Source organism: Lolium perenne, chromosome 4 (assembly GCF_019359855.2).
Source record: "Lolium perenne isolate Kyuss_39 chromosome 4, Kyuss_2.0, whole genome shotgun sequence".
Lineage (NCBI taxonomy): Eukaryota > Viridiplantae > Streptophyta > Magnoliopsida > Poales > Poaceae > Lolium > Lolium perenne.
Genome location: NC_067247.2, coordinates 194,447,014 through 194,470,260, shown reverse-complemented (window position 1 = coordinate 194,470,260; position 23,247 = coordinate 194,447,014). Strand labels below are relative to the sequence as shown.

Below are 23,247 nucleotides of genomic sequence, written 5' to 3'. Positions count from 1 at the left end.
AGGACAGACCAGTATTGAATTTAAACCACAAAAGAATTAAACGAATTTGAATTCTGGGCTTTAGGCGGGAAGGTAAACGGGCCAAACTGAGGAAATCAGCGCTGGGCTGGCCCGGTAACGCTTCAGCGCGCCACGGGCCAACTGACATGGTGGGGCCTGCGTGTCAGTCTCTCTTTAACGCCGAATCGGTACCTGGCAACGTCGACCGTCAGATTAGAACCCGATCGCACGGTTGTGGTTCGTCTTCTTCTCCGGCGAGAGGAGGGCGTGCTGGCGACGGAGGTTGGGGGTCGGGGAGCGTCCTGGGCCGCCGGCGGTCGAGGGAGAGGTGCGAGGCGTCGTTGGCGAGGACGAAGAGGCTCCAGGTACAGCGGCGAGGCTCGGGGCGGCTCCAGTCGAGGTAGAGGGTCCGCGGGCTCCGGCGGGAACGAGCCTTCGATTGGGGCGGCTCCGGCGAGGTGGGGTTCAATTGGGTGGTCGAGGAGGCGATGATGAGAGGGGAAGAGATTGGTGTGAGAGAGGAGTGCTCTGGTGGCCTCTATTTATAGCGGGATATGTGGCCAAGCGGTCTTTGTGAGAGGGTGTCCATGGCGCGGCCGCTCCGGCGATCGAAGGGCAAGCTATGATGCGCGCGTGTGGCGGCGCTAGGCGGTGCTAGCGCGCTTGAAGGGACGGCCAATGATGGTGCAGGGCGTGCTAGCGACGGTGGCGTCCTCGCGGTGCGGGCACGGCAGAGATTGATCATGGCGACGGCTAGGGTGTTCCGTGTCTTGATGAGGATGTCTAGGAGGACGCAGGAGTGTAGGCGCGTGCGTGTGCAAAGGGAGAAGCGAGGAAGAGGCGAGAGCGTCTTTGGCGAGTGGTGGTGCTTGCGGCGTCCGAGTGTCGTGCCGGAGCGCGCTCACCGCGTGCCTGGCACGGTTCTGGCGCGTCTGGGCGCGCGCGTTCTGGACACATGTGTGTGTTTCTTTGCGTAGGGCTGGTACAGGCGTGCTTAGGGGAGTACATAGATGCTCGATGACAAGGTGAAAGAGAGAGGGGAGAGCCAGAGAGATGAGTGGCATGTGTGGCCGGCATGCACACGGCATGGATAGTTTAGGGCTTTTCCATGCTTAAAGCAGCAAGAGCAAGGACGTGTAGAGGTGCAGGGGTGTAGAGGGGTGATGATCATCACGAGTTGAAAGGGGTTTAGGCCAAAATCCTCTGGATAATAGCGTGTAACATGATTTCCAGATTATGCACACAAGGTGCTCGACACAATGGCCGCATGAAGCTTTTGTTCAAATTTTGGATTTCTTTTTGGTGGAGCTTAATCATATAAATAAAGGGTTGGAATGGTGGTGGTGGTGTTCATTTTGGTGAAGGTTTGCAAGAATTTCAAAAATGTGGTCATCTTCACATAGTTTCAACATCACCACTTGTCAAAACTCTACTGGTCAACCTGGTCAACTTCAGCATTGATGGTCAACATGAAAGTTGTTGACCTTGACATGGTCTTGGATGACATGGTCATAGTTGACCAAGTTTGGTTGAAGAAAAGTCAAAACCAGAGGGGTAAAGAGGGGATCATGTTAAAAATCACACAAATGACCATCATCACATGTGAGATGGTTTTGAGATTTTCTTTGATTTGATTCTTGTTTCTTTGATGCAATTGTGTTTGTTTATCATATATAAGTATTCTACAAGCAAGAGATCAAGCAATGGTGGCCTTGGTTGAAGATTTGCAAATTTGGCTAAGTGTATGTGAGTGAATTTTGGGGATTTTCTCCCTATTTGATTTCTCCCCAATTGAGTTGACTTTTGTTGACTCTAATGTGGTTCTTATTAGTTTAGAAACATTTTAAGACCATTGAAACAAATTCAAAGGGTCTTGTTCAAAGATTTGCAAATTTGGCCATAACACATAAGAGATGAGGTGTCAAATTTTACTAAACTTGTAAATGGTTGATCTTGCTTTACTTGGACATGGGTTAGGGTCAATTTAGTGTTATATGAAGTTTAGAAATGGTTTCCCATCATTTGGTCAAGGTTTAAAGTCATAGGTCCAAAATTGGGTATTATGGCTATGTGTCACATATGCTTCTATGCATATGTTGCATTTGATTATTAATTTGGCTTGGCTTGACCCAATTGGTGTGGTTGAGTGTTGAATGGTATATAGGAGTGATCCCACCATTCACAACATGTATTAGGGTCAAGATTCTTAAAATCACAAATTTGCTATTTTGCTCTCATATGCCTCTATGGCATTTTTAGTTTCTTTTTAATTTCTTTGGAAACCACTTGGAATTGGTTTGATAGGTACTAGGTAAGGTGTATGAAGATTTTCCAAACCTCTAAGCAAGGTAGAAAAGCTTAGGGTAAAGTTTTATAAATATAGCCATAGGCACATATGCCTTTTTCTTATTTATTTTCCTTTTATTTTATTTTAACTAGGATGGTGAAAAGAGGGGTGAGGTTTAGGGTTTAAGATCACTTCAAATACTAATGACAAGCAATCATAGCAATAGCACAAGAATTAAGCAAGATCACTATGTATCCTACTTAATTAATAAAAAAAATTGTTGGTTCCAAAATTTGGAACTAGTGAAATTCATTTGTTTTATTTTGTAATTCTTGGGATGTTACAATTTGCCACAAGAGCAATTAACTGGTTCCTGGTCCGTTAGAAGAACCATCACCATTTACCAATATCCATGTACAATATAGATGTCGAATAAAAATAGCAATGCGTGGAGTCGAAAAAAATCAAGAAGAAAAGTCAGGGTTCAGAGATTCAACCCGATTCTGTGATCCAATATCTCCATGGTAAATAAATCAAGGTTTGTAGACTCAACTCGACTCTGCGACTCAAGTGGAGCCTACTCCCATCGGGAGCATATAGATTTCATCAAGTCCTCAAACATGACTCGACAATTATATCAAGTCCTCCACCAGGAGTCGATAAAAAGGGGGCTGCGCCCAGAAATAATGTCAAGTTCTTCATCGAGTAGTACAACTTGAGTCTATGCCTAGGTGCAAACACCCGCCCAGAGACCCGGGGTCTACTCCCATCGGGAGCGCTGGTCACGCAACCGATAGAAAAATAACTTTGAAAATCGTCGACAGCGTCTACGCTACACATGATCTACGACATTAACCTGATGTATTTCCGGATCAATGGCCTCGCCTTGTATTTCTTCAATTTCGGAGATGATTATGATTGGAGTCTCTACGAAAGTCTGCGACTTCCCTAGACACTCAGGGGCTACTGTCATGGGTTTACCTTTCGGGTACCCATTATTACCATACCCGACTCGGTCCAATTTGGAGAAGATCCAAGAAGACAACCCGAAGAAGTAGTCGACTAGGACTCTTGTAAAACCCTAGGCTGGTTGCATATATAAAGCCAGCCAGGACACCCATATAAAAGGGGAAACAATATAGACAAGATAGACAACATAATTCCGTCTATGACGATCCCACTGTAAACATACTTGTGATCATATACTAGATTGCTAGCAGCACGTAGGGATCCTCCACCGAGGGGCCCGAAGCTGGGTATATCGTGTGCCCAATCTCGCTCCCGGAATCTCCATCGCCGCTCTTTCGCGAAACCCAAGTCTAAAATATGTAGGCATTGGCGAGGTGGTCCCTCGTCAATGGCCAACTCCTCTTTGGACCTAATTGCTTTTTTTTTTCCTTTTTATGTGTAAGGGGTTATTTGTAAAATTTGTGTTCCTTCTCAAATTTGGCAATCCAATTATACCAGGGCTCCCAAAGCATAATTTGTCTTGGATTGCCAAACCTTCTCTCTCCCCCTTTTTCTAAAAAAAATTCTCTCTCCTCTTGCTAACCAGTTTTTAGCAATTCATTACAAAGGCTCTAACCACTAGCAGCCGATTTGGAAGGTTCCAAGTCAATTTTCACCCGCACTGACCTACCCACCTACCCCACCGTGCTGCCTGCGCCACCGGGGCCCGCGCCCGTACGCACACGTCTCGTTGCAAAAGTTTGCGGGCCCACGTATACCTCGCTTCGGCTCTTCGCTTCGCACCTAGTCTAGTCTAGTCTAGTCTATTCCCCCAACAACTCGACTCCAACCTCCGTCCTCCTCCCTCCTCGCCCCCGTCGAATCCATCGAGGCGAGGAAAAACAGGAGAGGCTGTTAGGGTTCCGGATGGACGGGCCCAGAAGCTTCTAGAACCGCAGGCTTGCTCGGGACGGTGCGGCGCGGCGCGGCGGGCGATGGAGGACGAGAAGGCGAGGGGGCTGTCCTCGGCGGCGTCGCCGCTCATCCCGCCGCCGTCCTCGGAGATCGACCTCGAGGCCGGCGCCGGGGACCAGCTCCAGTGCCGGATCTGCCTCGAGACCGACGGTACGTGCGCCCGGATCCGCCCCGCGCGAGCTGTTGCTGCCGCTGCCGCTGCCGCGCCGCGTTATCCTTGGGTTCTATTTTGGCAGGGGTTGACTGCCTCTCTCCGTGTGCGTGTGCAGGGAGGGACTTCATCGCGCCCTGCAAGTGCAAGGGCACCTCCAAGTACGTGCACCGCGACTGCCTCGACCACTGGAGAGCCGTCAAGGTATATCCGCTTTCACTACTCTCTTGATGCATGCTCCGCTCAAATGTTGATTGTCTCATGGATCCGTTCACGGTTACAGGCAGCTATTCTTTTCTTAGCTACTTATAATCCCTGAATCACTGTACCTCGTGCCTGATTCTTATGCTTAGATGTAGTAATTCTAGCCATTTTTGGCATGATTCACTTCCATTCTAGTGGTCAATCAATTCATGGATCATCTAGAGTTGAATAGAAATGGGAGGCCCAGTAAGTTCCCTTTTCCCCATGGACATCTTCTTATGTTTCATCAGTGTCGTCTAATGATGCGCCACGTGTAACCAACTAATCTGCCCAAGTTGAATATGGCAGTTATAGTAAGTCACCATTTCAAATTCAGGCCTATTTCGCGGGCTTGGAGAGTGCGTTTGGATCAAAACCAACGCTGACCCTCCCAATAAATTGCCTAGCCTAGCCGTTGAGTAGCTGTTTGGACTGGCGCCAAAGAATTTGGCTCGCCAATGACCCTGGCCGTCTATCCGTTTAAATCTGGCCAATCCGAGGGCGAGTCGAGGGCGCGCGAAACCCGCGCCAAATAAATTTGGCGTCGCGACACCCCCTCTCTCTAGGTGTGTCCCATGTGCTTTTCTCTTTTCCAATTGTTCCTTAGTGCGTGCAGGCAGCTGTTTTAATTCTTGGCTAGTAATTAATTGGTGGGTCCTACACTATTACCAACTGAGTGCACCAGACTATTGCGCGCGTGTATCCTGTCGCAAGTTCCAGCGCCTTTCATTCTTTTGTGAGTTTTTTTCTCTCTTTGGCTGCATGATAGTATTGTTCTACTTATCCTCTCAAATTTAGATGATAGATGTGTCAAATATTTTCAATACCATACTACTTCAGTTGGTTACAAACCAAACGCGGGGTTATTTTGCCAAAATTTTGGGCAGTACAATGGCTACAATCCAAACAACAACACCTTACCAAAAGTTTGGTCATGCCCTTGCATTGGCCATGCTATAAGTTTGGTGGGGCTAGTTGGAGCTGAACATCCGTGAATTAGCTGCTGAGAGTCGATATGAATATGTTCCTGTTTTTGGTCCATGTCTGGAAAACTGCAGCTGTATTTTCATTCCCATTGGAATTATCATGCGTGAAATTTATCCAAGGTGCATTGCATATTGGCATGGTTTTACTGCTACCTAACCTCTGAAAGACAAAAGTTAATTTTGTGTTGCTGTGAGCCCAATTGACAGAAAGCTAGTAATTGTATTTGATTCATTGGGGTGCTATTCTGATGGAATTTCTTGTAACATTGTTTGGATTTCTGATACATGTCACCAATTGGTTCTGTGATGTGTGGTTGTATCAGCATGTAGTATTAAGACTATGACTATGATCAGCAACCTCAATTTTCAAAAACAATATCAGCCCACCTTCTCTTTCTTTTCTATTTTGTTAAAGATCTCTATTGATTAGTGCTTTCTGTGACCACCTGGTTTTTTTGTTCATGACAACCCTGTTATGTGTGTTTTGCTATGCCGATTCACAGTCAGACGAAAGGGCATTCGTATGTGACTACAGTCTACACATACAAGTTAACACTAGAGCATTCATGTGTGATTAGGTCCACACATAGCAAATTCATCAAAAATTACAGGTCAACTTTGTTGGGAGACTTAACAGTAATATTTAAAAAACTTGCACAAACTCTGGTAGGAGTTCACTTTCAAACCCTCTAAAGCCGTTTGAATTGCAGCCTCGGACTACTGAAATAGCCCACTTTCAAACCCTAAATTCCAAAGCTATTTTAACTGAAAGGATGAGGCTCAACCGGTTGCAGAAATGTGTTTTAACTGAAAGTGGGCAATTTCATAAAGAGTAGAATTGGATGACATGCAGCGATGTGGCATTGAGATGAGATCTTTGTGGCATCCACATCAGTTAAAACCTCTTCTGCAACTGCTTGAGCTTGAAATATGGACATGTTGAAAGGTGCACTGTTTGAGTGTTTCAGTAGTGAACTTCGGCCATAGTTTGGGTTGAAAAGTGGACTGTGTTCTTTAAAATATTTCTCTATGGACCTTCTGTACACTTTCAGGTAAAAAACAAAGGTTCTGTATTCCTAGACTGCTCCCCCTCCCCTTTCCTTGAATCTTCAAATTTAGTTGTAGTGGTAGGTGAGATCACTTTCCTTGGCTAACAATGTACTCTTCCTTTGACTTTACTTAGAATATGGGTGTTCCAGTTTGTTAGGCAGATGTTCCCATGTCCAGTTGTGGTAGTTAGTATTGGAAAATCTGCTTTCTGTTAGGATGTTGGGATGTCTGCATCAAAATGAAGTTTTGCTGTTTGGTAAGGGTAGATGGAAGCTGAGTTGGTGTTGGAGGTTCAGATTACGACATAAAGCGTATTGCTTCTGAGGATGGATCCAATAGATTAGAGTAGAAATGATGTATGGTACATATTATATTCTGTTTTCACTCTCAGAAATATGAATTCTCTTTCTTCAGCAAAAAGCAAAAAAAAATCCTGTTGCAGTGGTCTGACTCTTTGCATTTTGTTGCCTACTTTTCTTAGCTATTAGAAGCTTGCCTTTGTAATGAAATTGTGTCTTTGTTGCTTAAAACTAACAGCGTTTGATGCTTTGTCATATACAGGAGGGATTTGCATTTTCTCATTGCACCACCTGCAAGGCTCCTTATTATTTGAGGGTTCATGTCCACACTGACAGGAAATGGCGAACAATGAAGTTTCGTTTCTTTGTTACTAGAGATATACTATTCATCTTTGCTCTAGTCCAGTTTGTAAGTCTTCAAGAATCTGTGTCATTTTTCTTTTGTATATATGTTGCGTTGAGTGATAAGAGTATATCTTACTCCTTTGTTCAGGTCATCTCTGCATTGGCTTATTTGGTACATTTGATTGATGGGTACCAGCAATATTGGTTGAGGACGTCCTGGGGTTTTGATAATGAAGTTAGTTTTTATTATATATGTGGTAAACTACTTAATCATTTGCATCTTCTGTTATCACCTGTACATTGTACCTGTTTTTGCATGATTTAGATATTTGAATTTATACCTTATGCCCTTGTCTGGATGTGTGGGGTGGAGTCTAATCCCTGCTTACGCTAGTGTGTTCATCCTCAACACTAGCTGTATGGGATCTGTACCTTTTACAAAGTGAAATAGGCAATTAGTGGGTATTCTGTCTGGTCAGCCTCTCCTATACAAGAGTTTAGTAGTGTAGAAAAGAAAACATGAGAGGAAATGTATTTTGTTTTCGGAATCAGAGGAAATATGTACGTTGAATAAAAAATAGTAAGTTTCATTTCCCAATTACATACTTGTAGTGGCAATGATTGAAGTTGTTCTTTCCTTCCTACGGGATGCATTCACTCATCTCTTGTGTTTATGCTGTGAGGGACTAATACTAGGTATTGTGTGATGATCTACACTATGTTGCATGCACTATATAGTCTCTAAATATGTATGAACTCTGTTGATGAGATATACGATCATCCTTATGCTGAACATATGGTTTAAATTCTGAACTGAGTCGAACATCTTTATTCTGTTTACAGGAGCTTTGTTGTTCTTTGCTTTACTCGGGTTATCGGGATGCTTCATAACGTGTTATGACCGAAGAGTGCGGAGTGACTTGGCTCAGCCTTGTCGAGAACTTTGTCTCTGTTGCTGCCAACCAGGGTAGGCGTTGTTTATGCTATATTCTTGGTTCATCTGTATGCTGTACACTCACTGTTCCATCTTGTTTCAGGATGTGTGCGGATTGTCATCTTCCTGGCACCCTTTGCATGTGGACCGACTGCACCACATGCTTTGAAGGCTGTGCAACAACAGCTGGGGAGTGCGGCGGTTGCTTGGGAGGCGCAGGGGAAGCAGGGCTACCATTGCTCCTCATAATGGGAGTGATCGTGCTGGGGCTGTTCACAGTCGTCGGCATCTTCTACAGCGTACTGGTGGCAACTATGGTAGGGCAGAGGATCTGGCAAAGGCACTACCACATCCTCGCCAAACGAATGCTAACAAAGGTGAACATTTCTCTTCACTCATCCTTTAGAACTTATCGGTCATGGTGCTTCCTCCTGTTTATAACCCCAATTTGGTGTTCTCCAGGAATATGTTGTGGAAGATGTTGACGGTGAACGCACAGATTGGTCTCCGCCACCGCTCCCTGCTGAGCATGTCCAGCAGCTCAAGTCCCTGGGACTCCTATAGCCCATGCCATCGAGTTGATGGCTGTTGACGATGACCTAAGTTCAGGACCAGCGCGGCGCGACACTGCCCCAGCTGTACAGGAAGCAAATACCAAGCTGATGGCAGGGCGTTTCTTGTATCTGCACTTCCGCAGCCCAACGTGGCGTGTGAGACCGTCGGTCTTTTTTGTACATTGTAACAGGGAAAATGACAACACCTTGATTTTATACAAATGAGTGGTTTACTCAACTGAGTTCAGATCATGCATGTCTTGCATAAAAGCTACTGCGTTTAGTGATTCATCGTGCTGCAGCTCTCAATCATTTTATCTGTTTATCCTTTTGATCTATCCCATATTCAAGTACATAAAACTTGCAATTTAGCAGGCAATACTCTCTCTGGATGTTTTCCCAAGTATTAAAGTTGTAACCTCCATTCCAAAATGTAAGCCTTTAGTAATACTATAATTTTTATACTTCGGTTAACTTTGTGTTTTCGTTGCACAAGATTTTTTTGTCTAACTAACAATCTCGTGAGTTATTGCGTACACCATTACCCCTTTTCACAGCCTTAACCACTCCGAACTAACCACTAACAACAAAATTCTGCCTACTGTGAACAAAGCATATTGTGTTTAAATCAGAGGCGAATACATAACTTGGTGAACTCATTCATATGTGCAAATTAAGCTGCCCAAATCGATTATGCTAGCATTGCTGAAGTTGGCATCACCAGACACCAGTCACCAATTATGATGTGATGTTGTGCCAACTGATGAACTGAAGCATTATCATGCGAAGTGCATGTAATTATCTTTATTCATGTGTGTTAATTATTTGAATCTTTAATTACTCATCGTGTAGCCAATGCGAAAGGCCCCCTTTGGCTCGTTACTGAGCCTCATACAAAAGTACAAAAATCTACAAAATTTAGTACAGTACTCCAGTAGTAGGCCTGATGGGCCGTATTCCGCAGAGGAAAGTATAAATCCGCTCCCTCAAAAAAAGAAAGAAAAAACACTCCCCAATCGCCACCTGCACCGAAGCGGAACAAATCTCCGGCGAGCTCGAGCCGAAGCGGCGGAGGAGGAAGGCGCCGGCGCGAGTTCGAGGGCAGAGGTGAGATGGATCCGGACGAGGTGAAGTCCAAACTCCAAGGCTTGGCCTTCGGCAACGTCCTTGCCGCCGCCGCCCGCGACTACAAGAAGGTGACTCTCTCTCTTTCCACCGCTACGCTACGCTCCCTCCTTCGTCTCCACTAGGATTCCACGTCTTGCGTCGCTGTTACCGCGCCTCCGGTCTGATCCGATCGGAATTGGCCGAGGAGCTAGTGACGCCGGCGTGGTGGTCCTCCTGGATCTCGGGGCAAGTTCATTCTCGCGGTTGCAGTTCTCCGCCTTAGGCCTTGTTTACTCCTAGGGTATTTCCACCCCCTAGGGGTTTGGGGATGAGAGGGGATTGGGTGAAACCCTCCCTTTCACCCAATCCCCAATTTTCCCCTAATTTCCCCTAATTTCCCCACAGCCTCCCCCACAGCGTCTAGTTACTTTATTTTTTGGGGATGAGAGGGGATATGAGAGGATTGAGATCAGATAATAAAAACTCAATCTTTGCATCCCAGGACGTGATAATGGACAATCAGTAAATTAAAAACTCCGTCTTTAACATAAACTCGGTGTCATGCAATTATGTTATGCAATCTTCTCGAACAAGAACACACACATAAATAAATGTTGACCTAACAAATGAGCAACCGCCACCATAAACTCACTGTCATGCAGTTTGAAGAACATTAGAAGTCATTGCCGCCGAACTCCGGAAACCGTGCCGCCGCCAGAGGACCTCCAACTAGAAATACACGCAGAGGTAAAATTTAGTATTGATACATTGCTTACAAATAATTCAATTGTATAGTAACTGCAACTAGGGAGCATCCTTATAATTTAAGGTAATTGTCAAAAGTAACAGAAGCTACGAAACAGTAGAAAGTTGATCAGTTTGACTGGTTATTCTTGCACAGTACTATAAATTTGAATCTCACAGCTGCGTCCTTTGGCACTCAAACTGAAGAATGAACATGCAAACAATTTTAGTGGCCAGGTTCATAGTTCAAACACGTTTGAATTGGCTAATACGGCAGGCTAGAGCGCCTCCCATATAAAATGATGCTACATATCGATCATAGTATTTTCTAGCTCTGTTTCAAATACAGTAGGATGTTCAGAAAATGGTTTCTAGTGACGTGAAACCTGACCTAGTGATCTCTCTGGATATTAAGAAAGGAATATGAATTTATAATATCTAGCAAATCTCAGTAGAGAAACATGATGTACTCACCAGCAAGTGATTGCATTCCAGAGCTAGAACGCACTCACCAGCACAGTGGCAAAAGGTCAAACTAAAAGAAATAGTAATTCTAGAAGCGTGCAATGGAAATGCAAACCAGACAATACAGAGTAGCACATAACTTAATAGCGCTAGGCATCATACAAAAATGGTCAAGCATGGAGCTAGATGGAGCAGATGCAAAATCTGAATTCATCTTGAATAAATCCAGTATAGGCAAAACCAAGTGTGCTTTACTGTTCCAGTATAGGCAAAACCAAGTGTGCTTTACTGACTGAAACTACCACATCACCGGTATGGCTAACTTTCAGAAGTTGTTCCCCTTGCTGTAGGTTAGTTATGAATTGGGAGTACAGAGTAACATTAATTACTTGAAATGAAAATACGAAATAATACATTCTGCATAGGATCATAACATCAGAAAATTCTTTGTTTCCAACTGTTTTTGTAAAACATATTTTCATGCAATTGCTAGCTTGGAGAAAGAAACATCATATCATTAAGTGAAAAATCAAAGTAAAATGGTCAAGCATTAACAGAGCTAGGCATCATAACTTAAACATTGATTCATTCCAACTTGAGTTTGCACACAACAGATGTGAAAAATCAAAGTAAAATGGTACATACACATACCTCAAGTCAACTCTTGCAGCTCACCCCTAAGCCACATGATAGCCGACTCCTCGTCTTCAGCGACCCAAGTGATGAAGGTTTCACGGTTTTCAAGATTTTTGAAGACTTTAGAAGCCTTCACTCTTTCTTGACGTGTGAAGTCATGAATTTTGTTGACAGCAGCAATGCACTTGGCAATGGAGAAAATGCTTGACTCTGCCTTCTCATCCTCTGCTTGTTTTTCTTTCATCTTCACATACATGTCTGCTACTTGCACCATTTCATCGCTCTTAATAGGCTTCTTTAATTCCTTTGGAGGAATTTTCTTTGGTACACCAGTTGCCTTCTTATCCATTCTTTCACCAACATTCACTAGATTCAGCAATTGCAAATGTTAATATACACTTGATACAATTTGTTATATATATTTAGTCTTGACTGAAGGGAATTACCTCGGCTGGCTGAACTTCCTGTGCCCTCGTCTTTCTTTTCAGTAGGGTCTTCATCCAGAATTTGTACGTCCTCATCAAATTCAGACCCAGCTTCTTGCACTCTCTCATCTTCTAACTCTTCATCAAGTTGAGATGCCTTAGAGCTTGTAGTGAAATTGTGATTCCCCTCAGCTATTTGGCCTATGTATACAAGTTAACATCAGTATAGTAACCATAATATAGATCTCCGAGCATTACAGGAATATGATAGCAATTGTACAAGTTAACCATCATATAGATCGCCAAGAGAATCATACATAGGAAAGCCATTTCTCTTGAATTTCCCAATTCTTGGAAAGGACTACAAAACAATGGTGAGAGGAAACAATGAGTCTAAGCATATTATGAAGCTTGTGACCAAGTATAAGAATGGAGAAACGGAAGCTTACGATTTGTAGGTTATCCCACAAAGCCTTCTCAGCAACTATCATGCAGGTCTTCTCATCCCAACCAGCACCACTTTGCATCCGAGCTTCCTTCAGCATCTTGTATTCTCTCTTGAGTTCTTTTTCTTTATCTTGTACCTGGGATTTGACGAAGTTGACCTGCTGATTACGTTCCTGGAATATTTGCGTCATTCGATTCCATGTGTCCTCACTCCATCCATTTTGTGCTCTGTAATAGTCATTATCGTGCTCATGAAGTATATCGACCAGAGATTTCTCAAGGCCCAAATTCCATTGGGCTCTTGCTTTCATTGCTGAACAAAATTTGTAAGCAGTAGTTAGTCAAAACTTGACATGATTCATCAAAGAATTTGCTGCTCTATATCACAGTATAGCCATACACAAATAGTACCTTTTGGAGATTTTTTTTTCTTATTGGTCGGTGGAGTTTTTCTCACACCAAGAGCGCGAGAACTCCCCGGGGACCAGTCGCCGGAGGAGGATCTCGTTGGTGCCGTCTTGATCTGCTAGTTCCGCCACCGTTGCCTTTCACCGCCGCCTGTCGCCGCTGTTGCGTTGCCTCCGTCGCCCGTTCCCCTTTTCACGACCGAAAACACGGGGTCCACCTCGTGGCTGAGAAAACCGGAGTGTGCAGCTTACCGGGTCGGGAAGATCTGGGATGGGCCGGGATGTTACCCAAAAAAACCAGAGAAGTAAACGGCCCATCCGGTAACTTTCGGGATTCGATCGTGGGCCGGTATTTTACCCTCCTAAACCCAAATATACCACAGAAGTAAACAAGGCCTTACAGCTGGTGCCAATTAGGCGAGTAGGCTATCTTATCTCTGTTCTGGAATCCAGCAAAGTAGTTACTACTGCATCTATAATGGTGGAGCGCCGCTGCGGGAGCGAGAGTCGCCTTCTTGTAGTGGTGGCACCTCCGCCGCTTCAGCTCTCGCTAGCCCGAGATTTGTGGTGCGGGTGGCGATATGAGTGTTTCTTTTCTTATAGAGTGCGATTGGAGTGTTCTTGTTACGTGGAAATGGGGATTCCGTTAACCAAAAATAAGATTAGAAGATATACATCTACTGACTAAGCCCCTGGAAAAAAAAAGTAGCTACTTTCTGCGTTAACTACCCGGGGTCCAAAGGGGCAGGTTCACGTTGACTCTAATTTTTAAACGGGTCGGCCATCTAGTGCGCGCTTCGTCCCCTTCACAGAATTCTGCCCTCTCGATCCCGATCTGGAGGACTGCTACCCGCTCGACTGCCGCCACGGCCGCGCCCTCCTCTACGATGAGGAATCCAGGGACCTCCTCCTCTGGGACCCCATGACCGGCGAGAAGAAACACATTCGCGAGCTAGGCATCCAGCGGGACTACTTCAACACGGCCGTCCTCTGCGCTAGGTCCAACTTCGACCACCTTGACTGCCACGGAGGGCCTGGAGCGCAAAAGCTCATGTAGGGAAAAATGGTGTCGAAGTCATTCCTGTCGAACACATGTGTAGCATACTTTGATTCAAGGTCGATCATGAAGACACCATCATATAGGCTCACGAAAATGATATCGGAACCAGGACCATTAGCAGAGCCGATCAAAGATGGTCTGTGAAGTGGATGGCTAATGGAGAGCTCATTCAGCTTGATAATTCTGCGCCGTTACCACATATCATTTTCTCCAGGACCCGTTGCAGCAACCACAGTCCACAGGTAGAGTGTAAAGTTGTTAAGGCCGACGAACCACAGCCCACCGTCCTCTGCCGATATGAGGAGATTGCCTCCATCATGGTATGCCGGGTGGGCAATTATCGGCAGGTTCTGGTGCCGGCCATGTCGTACCGCAGAATTGTGTCCTCCGACGTGCCGAGGAAGTAGAACACTTCTCCCGCGAGGACAGGGCCTGGAAACGTCCATGTAGAGGAGGGCGCGGCCGTGGCGGCAGTCGAGCGGGTAGCAGTCCTCCAGATCGGGATCGAGAGGGCAGAATTCTGTGAAGGGGACGAAGCGCGCACTAGATGGCCGACCCGTTTAAAAATTAGAGTCAACGTGAACCTGCCCCTTTGGACCCCGGGTAGTTAACGCAGAAAGTAGCTACTTTTTTTTTCCAGGGGCTTAGTCAGTAGATGTATATCTTCTAATCTTATTTTTGGTTAACGGAATCCCCATTTCCACGTAACAAGAACACTCCAATCGCACTCTATAAGAAAAGAAACACTCATATCGCTTCACAGACCATCTTTGATCGGCTCTGCTAATGGCCCTGGTTCCGATATCTTTTTCGTGAGCCTATATGATGGTGTCTTCATGATCGACCTTCAATCAAAGTGTGCTACATATGTGTTCGATAGGGATGACTTCGACACCATTTTTGCCTACATGAGCTTTTGCGCTCCAGGGCCCTCCGTGGCAGTCAAGGTGGTCGCAGTTGGCCCTGGCGCAAAGGACGGCCGCATTGAAGTAGTCCCGCTGGATGTCTGGCTCGCGAATGTGTTTTTTCTCGCCGATCATGGGGTCACAGAGGAGGAGGTCCCTGGATTCCTCGTCGTAGAGGAGGGCGCGGCCGTGGCGGCAGTTGAGCGGGTAGCAGCCCTCTAGATCGAGAGGGCAGAATTCTGTAAAGGGGACGAAGCGCGCACTGGATAGCCAGGAAGTTTGATGGAGAAATCCCAGCAGGGGCGGTGCTCGGTGGAGTGTGCGGTAGCATCGGAGGAAGGCAGGGTCGGAGATGAGGCAGCCGGCGGACGAGGCACTCCGGCTCGTCAGGCGGAGAAAGATCTCGGTGAGAAGGTGCTCCACCAGCTCCGTCGCCGGGGATTCGGTCGGCACCTGCGTAGGCATCGTGGCTTTGGCCTGTGGTCGGTGGAGGCGAGGATTTTGTGTGGGTGAGGAAGAGAGCTTGGACTTGGATACGATGCGAGTAAGAAGATGGTGGTGGTGGTTGGCGCAGCTACTCGGTCCGGCTCAGCAATGTTTCGTTGGGAATGTTCTGCCATGTGGGGCCGCAGAGGCAGTGACAGTTCAAGATGGGAGGTGTCCAGTCGAGCCCTCTAACCCGTTGCACCGGACCTCAGTTTTGTTAACGATAGGGTTAGGGGCCGACCCGTTTAAAAATTAGGGTCAACGTGAACCTGCCCTTTGGACCCCGGGTAGTTAACGCAGAAAGTAGCTACTTTTTTTTCTCCAAGGTAGTCAGTAGATGTATATCTTCTAATCTTATTTTTGGTTAACGGGAACACTCCAATCGCGCTCCGTAAGAAAAGAAACACTCCTATCGCCACCCGCACCACAAATCTCGGGCTAGCGAGAGCTGAAGCGGCGGAGGTGTAAGGCGCCGGCATGACTGGGAGGGTGGAGGACAGATGGATCCGGACGAGGTGAATTTGAAACTCCACGGCCTGGCCGTCAACAACGTCCTGGCTGCCACAACCTGTGACTACAAGAAGGCGACTCTTGCTCCCGCAGCGGCGCTCCATCATTCTCCAACTATAAGATTCCAGGCCTTACCTTTTGCCATTATATACTGCCATCCGGTCTGATCCGGCTGTCGGATGGCGTCATCGGCTGGCTGAGGAGCCAGCAGTGCCGGCTTCGTAGCCCTCCTGGATCTTAGGAGAAGTTCCTTCTTGTGGTTACATACAGTTATTTGCCTTGGGAATGAAACAACAGATGCTAAAAGCCTAATATTCGGCGAGTATTTCCCTCGGGGCAGCTCTGTTCTGAGAATCTAGCAAAACCGTTTACATCTAGCTAGGAGATGTTTATTTGGAATTGATTTTTTTTTGGGCCTAGTTACCACCGTATTCCATTTTTGCATATGAAGCTCACACCGAACCTCTAAAGATGGCTGGAGTTGCGTAAATATGGCAGGTCTGTGATCATAGTAGCGTTGGTCACTGTGTTTATCTAGATTGATTGGATTTGCAACAAACCCCTAGAAAGTACAATTTTTTGGGTTCAAGCCATCTGTTGCTTATGCTCGTAGGCCAGTGAACTGATTGTATTCTCACATGTAGTTTCTTTTCATGACTTCCATGCTGTAAGCTGCTGGCATCTGTGTTAAGTTGATTTGAACTTGTGCTTTTATTAAATCTACTGTTGGAGCAAGAATAGCCCTGTTTTTTTCATTATGAGTTCTCTTTTTTGCAATACTGACACAGACACCATGTTAGGAAGTTATAGCTAAAGAGAAGGCTCACGCAGCACCTGCAATCCATGATGAAGTTGATCTTGATGAATTATTGGATGTGAGTTAAACTTTACAGCATCTCTTTATGTTCTCTTATATTTATCTTTAGTGTAAAGTACCACGAATTTTCGCATCTGTCCCACAACCATTATACTGCGGAACTGATTTCTAGGACCCAGAGCTTGAGAGATTGCATGCGGAAAGAATTGCTGCTATGAAGGTACTGATCTGAATCTCACACTCGTGAAGCTTGTGTAAGTGTCGTATCATGTACTAAGCATTTCAGTTTTCTCTATGCAACAGAGAGAGGTTGAGAAGCGTGAAGTGCTTAAGAGGCAAGGTCATGGTGAATACAGGGAAATAACTGAAGGAGACTTCCTAGCGGAGGTCACTCGCGGTGACAAGGTCATCTGTCATTTCTACCATCGTGAATTTTACCGCTGCAAGTAAGCCATAACTCCTTTTTATGGAATTGCTTAACTCTTGCCCATGATGATTCAGTGAAGGATGTCTAATTTTTTGGTAGGATCATGGATAAGCATTTGAAGGCACTTGCACCGGTCTATTTGGGGACTAAATTCGTCAAGCTTGATGCTGAGGTCCGTATGCTATCGCTATTAGCTTTAAGTTACTTCTGCTTTTACTGCATGAATGATCCTAATTTGTTGATAATTATTTCAGAACGCTCCCTTCTTTGTGACAAAACTTGCAATTAAAATGTTGCCATGTGTTATATTGTTCAAGTAAGTGTGTAAACTGTTCACGGCTTCTACCTATTTCAAATTCCAATGTCATCAGGCATTATACTAATATACTGTGTTCACGGTACTTTTCTACATCAGGAAGGGTATTGCTGTTGATCGGTTAGTTGGATTTGAAGACCTTGGAGGTAAAGATGATTTTTCTACCAGGGCATTGGAAAATATTCTGAAGAGGAAAGGTAGAGACAGCTGTTACTTCTCCATATAGCATTCATTCACAATTTGGAATGGCAAATATGCTAAAACCCAAAAAAATGTAGGTATCATTGAGGAAAAGAAGAAAGACGAGGACGATGAAGATGATGAGACTGACATGTCAAAAAATAGGAGGATTAGATCATCAACTGCTCGGGATTCTGATTCAGACTGACATTGAGTTTTTATGTTTTGTACTAGTCCTCAAAAGCTCTTTATGACTGTGTGCACGTATTGTATCAAAACAAGAGAACTGGATATGCTGTGGCTGGATGTAGAAGTGATTTGTTAATAGCTCCAGTTTTATGTGAGCTGGGATGTATGTTTGACTAAGAGTTACTGCTGCAATTCTTCCGTGTTGGGCATTTCAGCTGGCCTATTCATCACTGGCTTTCGTTTGATCACATCAGTGCCTTTTCACGATGATTCCATCTATGATGTTCTCAACCTACAGGTTAGTAGCCACATCATGTTTGTCACGTGAATCAAGAGATATTATTCATCAGACACTGTAATTACAGTCTGTCACGTATGAGCTTTATTCACAGCAGTGCTGTCAAAACACAATCTGACAAAAAAAAATTCACGATGTTACCACTTATACATTGTCACTCGTCTAAAATAATTCACGACGTTACCACTTATACATTGTCCCCCGTCTATTATTTACCTTATTATACACTTTATTTGACCTGCTATTATATTGGATATATGACAGAAGTTCGTTTTCAGAGAACTTCGTGTAGTAAGTATTTGAACTTCGTAGTGGAATGCTATTCCTGTGTTGTTTATTTGTCTAGAAGCCGATACACTGCGTATACTGAGAGTAGGCCTCTGATTGCATGCCGATTGGGGCACGGATGATTTGATCTGGAATATCGAAGGCATCGACGAGTTCTCGGGCCACAAGCCTGACTTGGTAACTGAGGTAGTCTGCCAGTTTATGGATAGCCTGCAAGTATAAAGGGGAGGATCAGGTCTTAGTTTTGGTTTGAAGCTAGGAACTGAAATTGCATACATGCAGTATTGGAGGAGGGGCAAGGTGGCGGGATAGGCAGAAGCGTACCTTCGCTTTGTTTGGCGCGACGTAGTCTACGTTCCGATATGTCCCAATGTCATTCCAGATCCTATCGAGCGCGTAAAGGTCGCACACTAGCTTCAGTACTTCACGTGTTTTTTCATCAGGGCAACTGCATGGATGCATCATAAGTCATTGTTGTCACATGAACATTCTTACCATATGCAACTCAAAAGGGAGGCAAATAACATCTGAATGGTGAGTAGGCTTCTATGCTTTGATTGTCAACATTAATGTATTCATGGTTCAGCTAAAGAACAATATGAGGGCAAGGGCTCGAACACAGGAAGGAGTTCTCAGGTGCACAAGTACTATCTGTTACAGTCATTTGGTGGCTCAACTACTTAAGCACCAGTAATCGCGATGGAAACTGGAATATTATTCAATTCTTACACAAATAGCATTCAGTTGCTGATACCCCTTTTCAGGGGATCATGCTGGACACTGTACTTGTTTATCCCAGTCTCAACCAAACAAATAAAATATTAAGAACTATTAAAAAAGATATACCTTCTTAAGAGCTAATCTATTAGCGAGCTTCAGTTTATAAGAATTTTTTCACTAGAGAGCTTCATATTCTAAAAATAAAACTACTAGTGAGAACCAATGATAAGAACAGTTTAACCGAGGACGAGCACAAAACTATACCTGTTCACAGCTTCTATAAACCTAGCAAGAATGACAGACTCAATGTGTGACTCTGCCAGTGTGAGCAGATGGTTTAAACATCTGTTCCACGCACCAAACCCTCCAAGTGTCTTCATATGCTTCTGGAGTCGAGCAGCAACACTATGCAGTAATCGTGATGTTCGGTACTGATAAGAGGGTTTATCCAATCAGTGCAGGAATGTTAGCCAACTTGTACTGAGATTATTATGTAGATATGACTTACTCTGAATGCATCCAGCTGAAATTTAGGATCCCTTAGATGATCTTCCCCTTCCCATCGAGCAGTGACGGGATTTGGCTGAGACAAGTAGGTGCTCATGGAGTCTCTCAAGTAGTTCCAGGTGACTGAGAGTGTCCCTCCCTTAAACTTTTGCTGATATTGCTTCAGGAGATCTCCAGCAACCTACAATACCATCATGATAGGAGGTACAATAATTGATGTATGAGTAACTTAACTTCATTTCGTCCACAATATGTAATTAATTGTGTGCTCTGGCTTTGTAAAGGATGCTTATTTGTACCTGCTGTAAAAGAACTGTATTGTCTCCTTCAAATGTTTGAAATATATCATGGTCATTCCGCAGACCACCAAAACGATTTACAGCAGCATACCCATGCCCACCACACGATTCTCGGCAGATGCTAATAGCTTTTGCTGTGTATGAGGTTATGTAGGATTTCAACCCAGATGAAAGCACATGGACATCGGCGCTAAGATCCTCATCTTCGGTTTTCTTCATTTCCGAGTACTTATCTACCAAATACGCTCTGGCAAAGTGAAATGCATAAGCTGATGCCAACATAGGCATTAGTTTGTGCTGGTGAGATTGGTAATCCAGAACACTGATTTCAGGCTGCTTAGGAGGACCAAATTGTTGACGCAGTAGAGCATATCTTACAGCAATGGTTACTGCAACTTTGAGTACCCCCACAGAACTATATGCAAGCCCAACTCGTCCACCAACAAGCTCGCCAAGGGTTGCTGCAAATCTTCTGTTAATTGTGGGGAGGCTGCTCGTGTATTTTCCATCTCTCGCCACATCACCAAATCTGTTCAGAAGATTGTCTCGGGGTATTCTAACTGAACAGAACCTCAGGGCACCATTATCTACACCATTTAGGCCAATCTTGTGCCCACAATCATTGATCTCAATTCCAGGAAGAACAGCATGGGTTTCAAGGTCCCGTATCGGGACAATAAACGCATGAATTCCCATGTCAGCAGGTTCCCCCCCTTTGCCCTGAAGTGGTAAAATTAGCCTGGCAAAAACAGTAGCGAATTTTCCATGCAGAGCTGCATTGCCAATCCACCACTTAATGGCTCCATCATTTGGGGTATCAATAATGAACTCATCAGTAACTGGATCAAATGTAGCAGTAGTCTGTAGGGCTTGAACGTTGGATCCTGCCAAAAAGCAACAAACGATAAGAAGAGAATCTTTTAAATTTTTGTGAACAGCGTTTTAGGTACTGCGTACAAGTCCCAGTGACCATTCAAAAGATACGGAAAAAGATTGATTGAAGACAGTCCAATTGCAGATCAAAGTACCAAACAGGCAATCGGAAATACTGATGAAATAAGTAAATAAACAATCTAACCATGATGCAGTTCTGTCATAGCAAAACAGCCTGGGTATTCCAAATTGTCGATTCTGTCGAAGTACTTTTCTTTGTGCTTCTTGGTTCCTAAATTTATTATCGAACCACCCCAAAGACTGCATTAACAGCAGGCAAGTTAGTTGATCAGTAATAACAGACATATAAGGCAAAGATAGTATATAAAGCAAGTACACAGTTACCAACTGTCAAATGTTGTGTTACTGTCCTGCTAAGATCACCAAATTACATATAAGCCACAAAATAGTTTGGCATAAGCCACTGATGGAGTTTTGCAAGAATTCAAGTAGTGCTGTGCTAGAGGTTGCAGGAGCCACCAGCCAAAGTCCTGATGCATATATACCCTAAATAATCCCAATTAAGACTCGAAACAGAATTGTAGTGACTAGAAAAATGGGCAAATAAAGTACTAGTACCTGGCATTTCACAAACAGGTAATCATTCTTTACGGAAGGTAATCGAACAGTACAGCTCGCAAAAAACCCATAACCAAAGCTCTTTACCCACCAACCATCGTAATCGAGAATCAATGTGGCTTCTGTTGTTATCAATAATTGTTAAATTAGGCCCACACTATTGCAGCCAAAGGTCATCATGCATTAGCAAGCAGAGAAGAATACAAAACCATGTGCATTCATGCTGAAACTCTGTTTTCACAGTCCCTGTCACTCATAACTCCTAAGTACTTGTCCCAAAAGAGTGCAATTGCAACCTAGCCGTACACGGGGTAGGATGCAATTAAGCTATCAAGAGACCCAAGCCCCACCCCCGCCCCACTATGGTAGAATCTTCGCGAATGCAATAATCAGTATGGTCAGTAACTCGGGATCTCAAAGAGCAGGGGTGCTCAGTACTCCTGATTTATGTTACTCACATTCAGAAGAGCAAACTAAAAATGATTTCGACGTTAGCATGCAGATAGGTATTATCACACTGATCCTGGAAGCGTGTTAATCCATTAAAACCATTTGCACTATCTACCCCTGCTTAGTTACTGATATGGAAAATGATGTGAAATTACTAATTGATCCATAGATGAAGTAGTTCGCAGTTCCCATCGTATCAATTGATCATGCAATTATGTAAGCCCTCTGGTTAACTACCAACTAACAATCCCCATCTGAAACATACTGGAAGTGTCAAGTTCTAGTTGCGTACTGTGCACTTTAATTGTGCAGAAATTACTACTCAATTGCAAGTTAATCAATTAAACTAATGCACGCAGTAAACCAAAAAAGGCGCACCAACCTGTACTGGACGCCGACCTTGATGGCGAGGGATATGTCGAGTCCGCCGACGGCCTCCATGACGGCGAAGTACTCGGCGGGGTCGGACGCCATGAGGGTGAGCGGCCGCACCCCGGCCTCCCGCACCAGCGCGGACATCTGCCGGAAGCAGAGCTCGCGGTGCGCGGCCGTGGGCAGCTCCACGGGCGTCTGGAGCTCCGGGCGCGCGACGTAGAACTCGTACACCCGCGCCTGCATCGCCCGGTGGCGCCCCCGCAGGTACGCCGTGAGCGCCGCGGCGTCCGCGTCCAAACCCCCCGCGCGCCGCTTCCCCGCGCACGCCGCGGCGACCAGAGAATTGGGCCCCTCGGGAACGGGCCGATCGGAGGGCTGCAGGAGGTGGAGGGAGAGGCGCCGGAGGCGGCGCATGGCCGGCGTCGAGTCCTCGTCGTTGGGGGCGGAGCCGGCGCGGGACGTGGTGGCCATGGCGACGGCGGTGAAGGTGTTCGACGAGACGTGTTCGGGCGGGGCGGGAGTGGGAAAGCGTAGCCGAGGTTAGTTGGTGCCGTTACGTTAGGACGTTGCTTTAATGGACGCTGCACGGGTCCCGTTCGGGAGGCGCATCTTCCATTCGCCCCCCATTTACTTATGCATATTGCTTATACACCCAAAATGTGTCCTAGCTCTATCCCACTGAGTACTCACAAAACATATTGAGATCCATGCTTTTATATATGAATCTTATTAAGCAATAAGGAAAGCTCTTAGCAATATGCAATGCCACTCGCATATTTGGAAGAGTGGTACTACCTCCATTTATGAAAGGATGTCCAACTTTGTCTAAATTTCGATGTACCTACACATCTTTTAGTGCATTTACATAAATCTCCGACATCCTTCTATAGACTGAGGGAGTAATT

The 23,247-nt window shown here is 45.1% G+C and overlaps 3 protein-coding genes across 3 annotated transcripts; 2 read left to right on the top strand and 1 right to left on the bottom strand.

The window, feature by feature from the left end:
• The first annotated feature begins 4,039 nt into the window (after window positions 1-4,039).
• LOC127295277 (uncharacterized) lies at window positions 4,040-9,024 on the top strand. The gene is made up of 7 exons (XM_051325190.2): window positions 4,040-4,360; window positions 4,480-4,565; window positions 7,202-7,348; window positions 7,433-7,541; window positions 8,128-8,251; window positions 8,322-8,595; window positions 8,681-9,024. The coding sequence occupies exons 1-7, from the start codon at window positions 4,231-4,233 to the stop codon at window positions 8,780-8,782; spliced, it is 972 nt and encodes a 323-aa protein (XP_051181150.1). The 5' UTR covers window positions 4,040-4,230; the 3' UTR covers window positions 8,783-9,024.
• A 710-nt stretch (window positions 9,025-9,734) lies between these two features.
• Window positions 9,735-18,070, top strand: LOC127295279 (thioredoxin domain-containing protein PLP3B). Its single transcript, XM_051325192.2, has 8 exons — window positions 9,735-9,968; window positions 16,765-16,839; window positions 16,954-17,001; window positions 17,085-17,227; window positions 17,308-17,380; window positions 17,463-17,524; window positions 17,624-17,721; window positions 17,803-18,070. The coding sequence occupies exons 1-8, from the start codon at window positions 9,885-9,887 to the stop codon at window positions 17,910-17,912; spliced, it is 693 nt and encodes a 230-aa protein (XP_051181152.1). The 5' UTR covers window positions 9,735-9,884; the 3' UTR covers window positions 17,913-18,070.
• A 182-nt stretch (window positions 18,071-18,252) lies between these two features.
• On the bottom strand, window positions 18,253-22,894 carry LOC127295278 (acyl-coenzyme A oxidase 2, peroxisomal). Its single transcript, XM_051325191.2, has 7 exons — window positions 22,350-22,894; window positions 21,084-21,199; window positions 20,006-20,889; window positions 19,708-19,887; window positions 19,464-19,630; window positions 18,804-18,927; window positions 18,253-18,689 (listed from the first exon to the last, which is right to left on the bottom strand). Exons 1-7 carry the CDS (start codon window positions 22,811-22,813, stop codon window positions 18,534-18,536), a joined length of 2,091 nt encoding a protein of 696 aa, XP_051181151.1. The 5' UTR covers window positions 22,814-22,894; the 3' UTR covers window positions 18,253-18,533.
• Window positions 22,895-23,247: the final 353 nt, after the last annotated feature.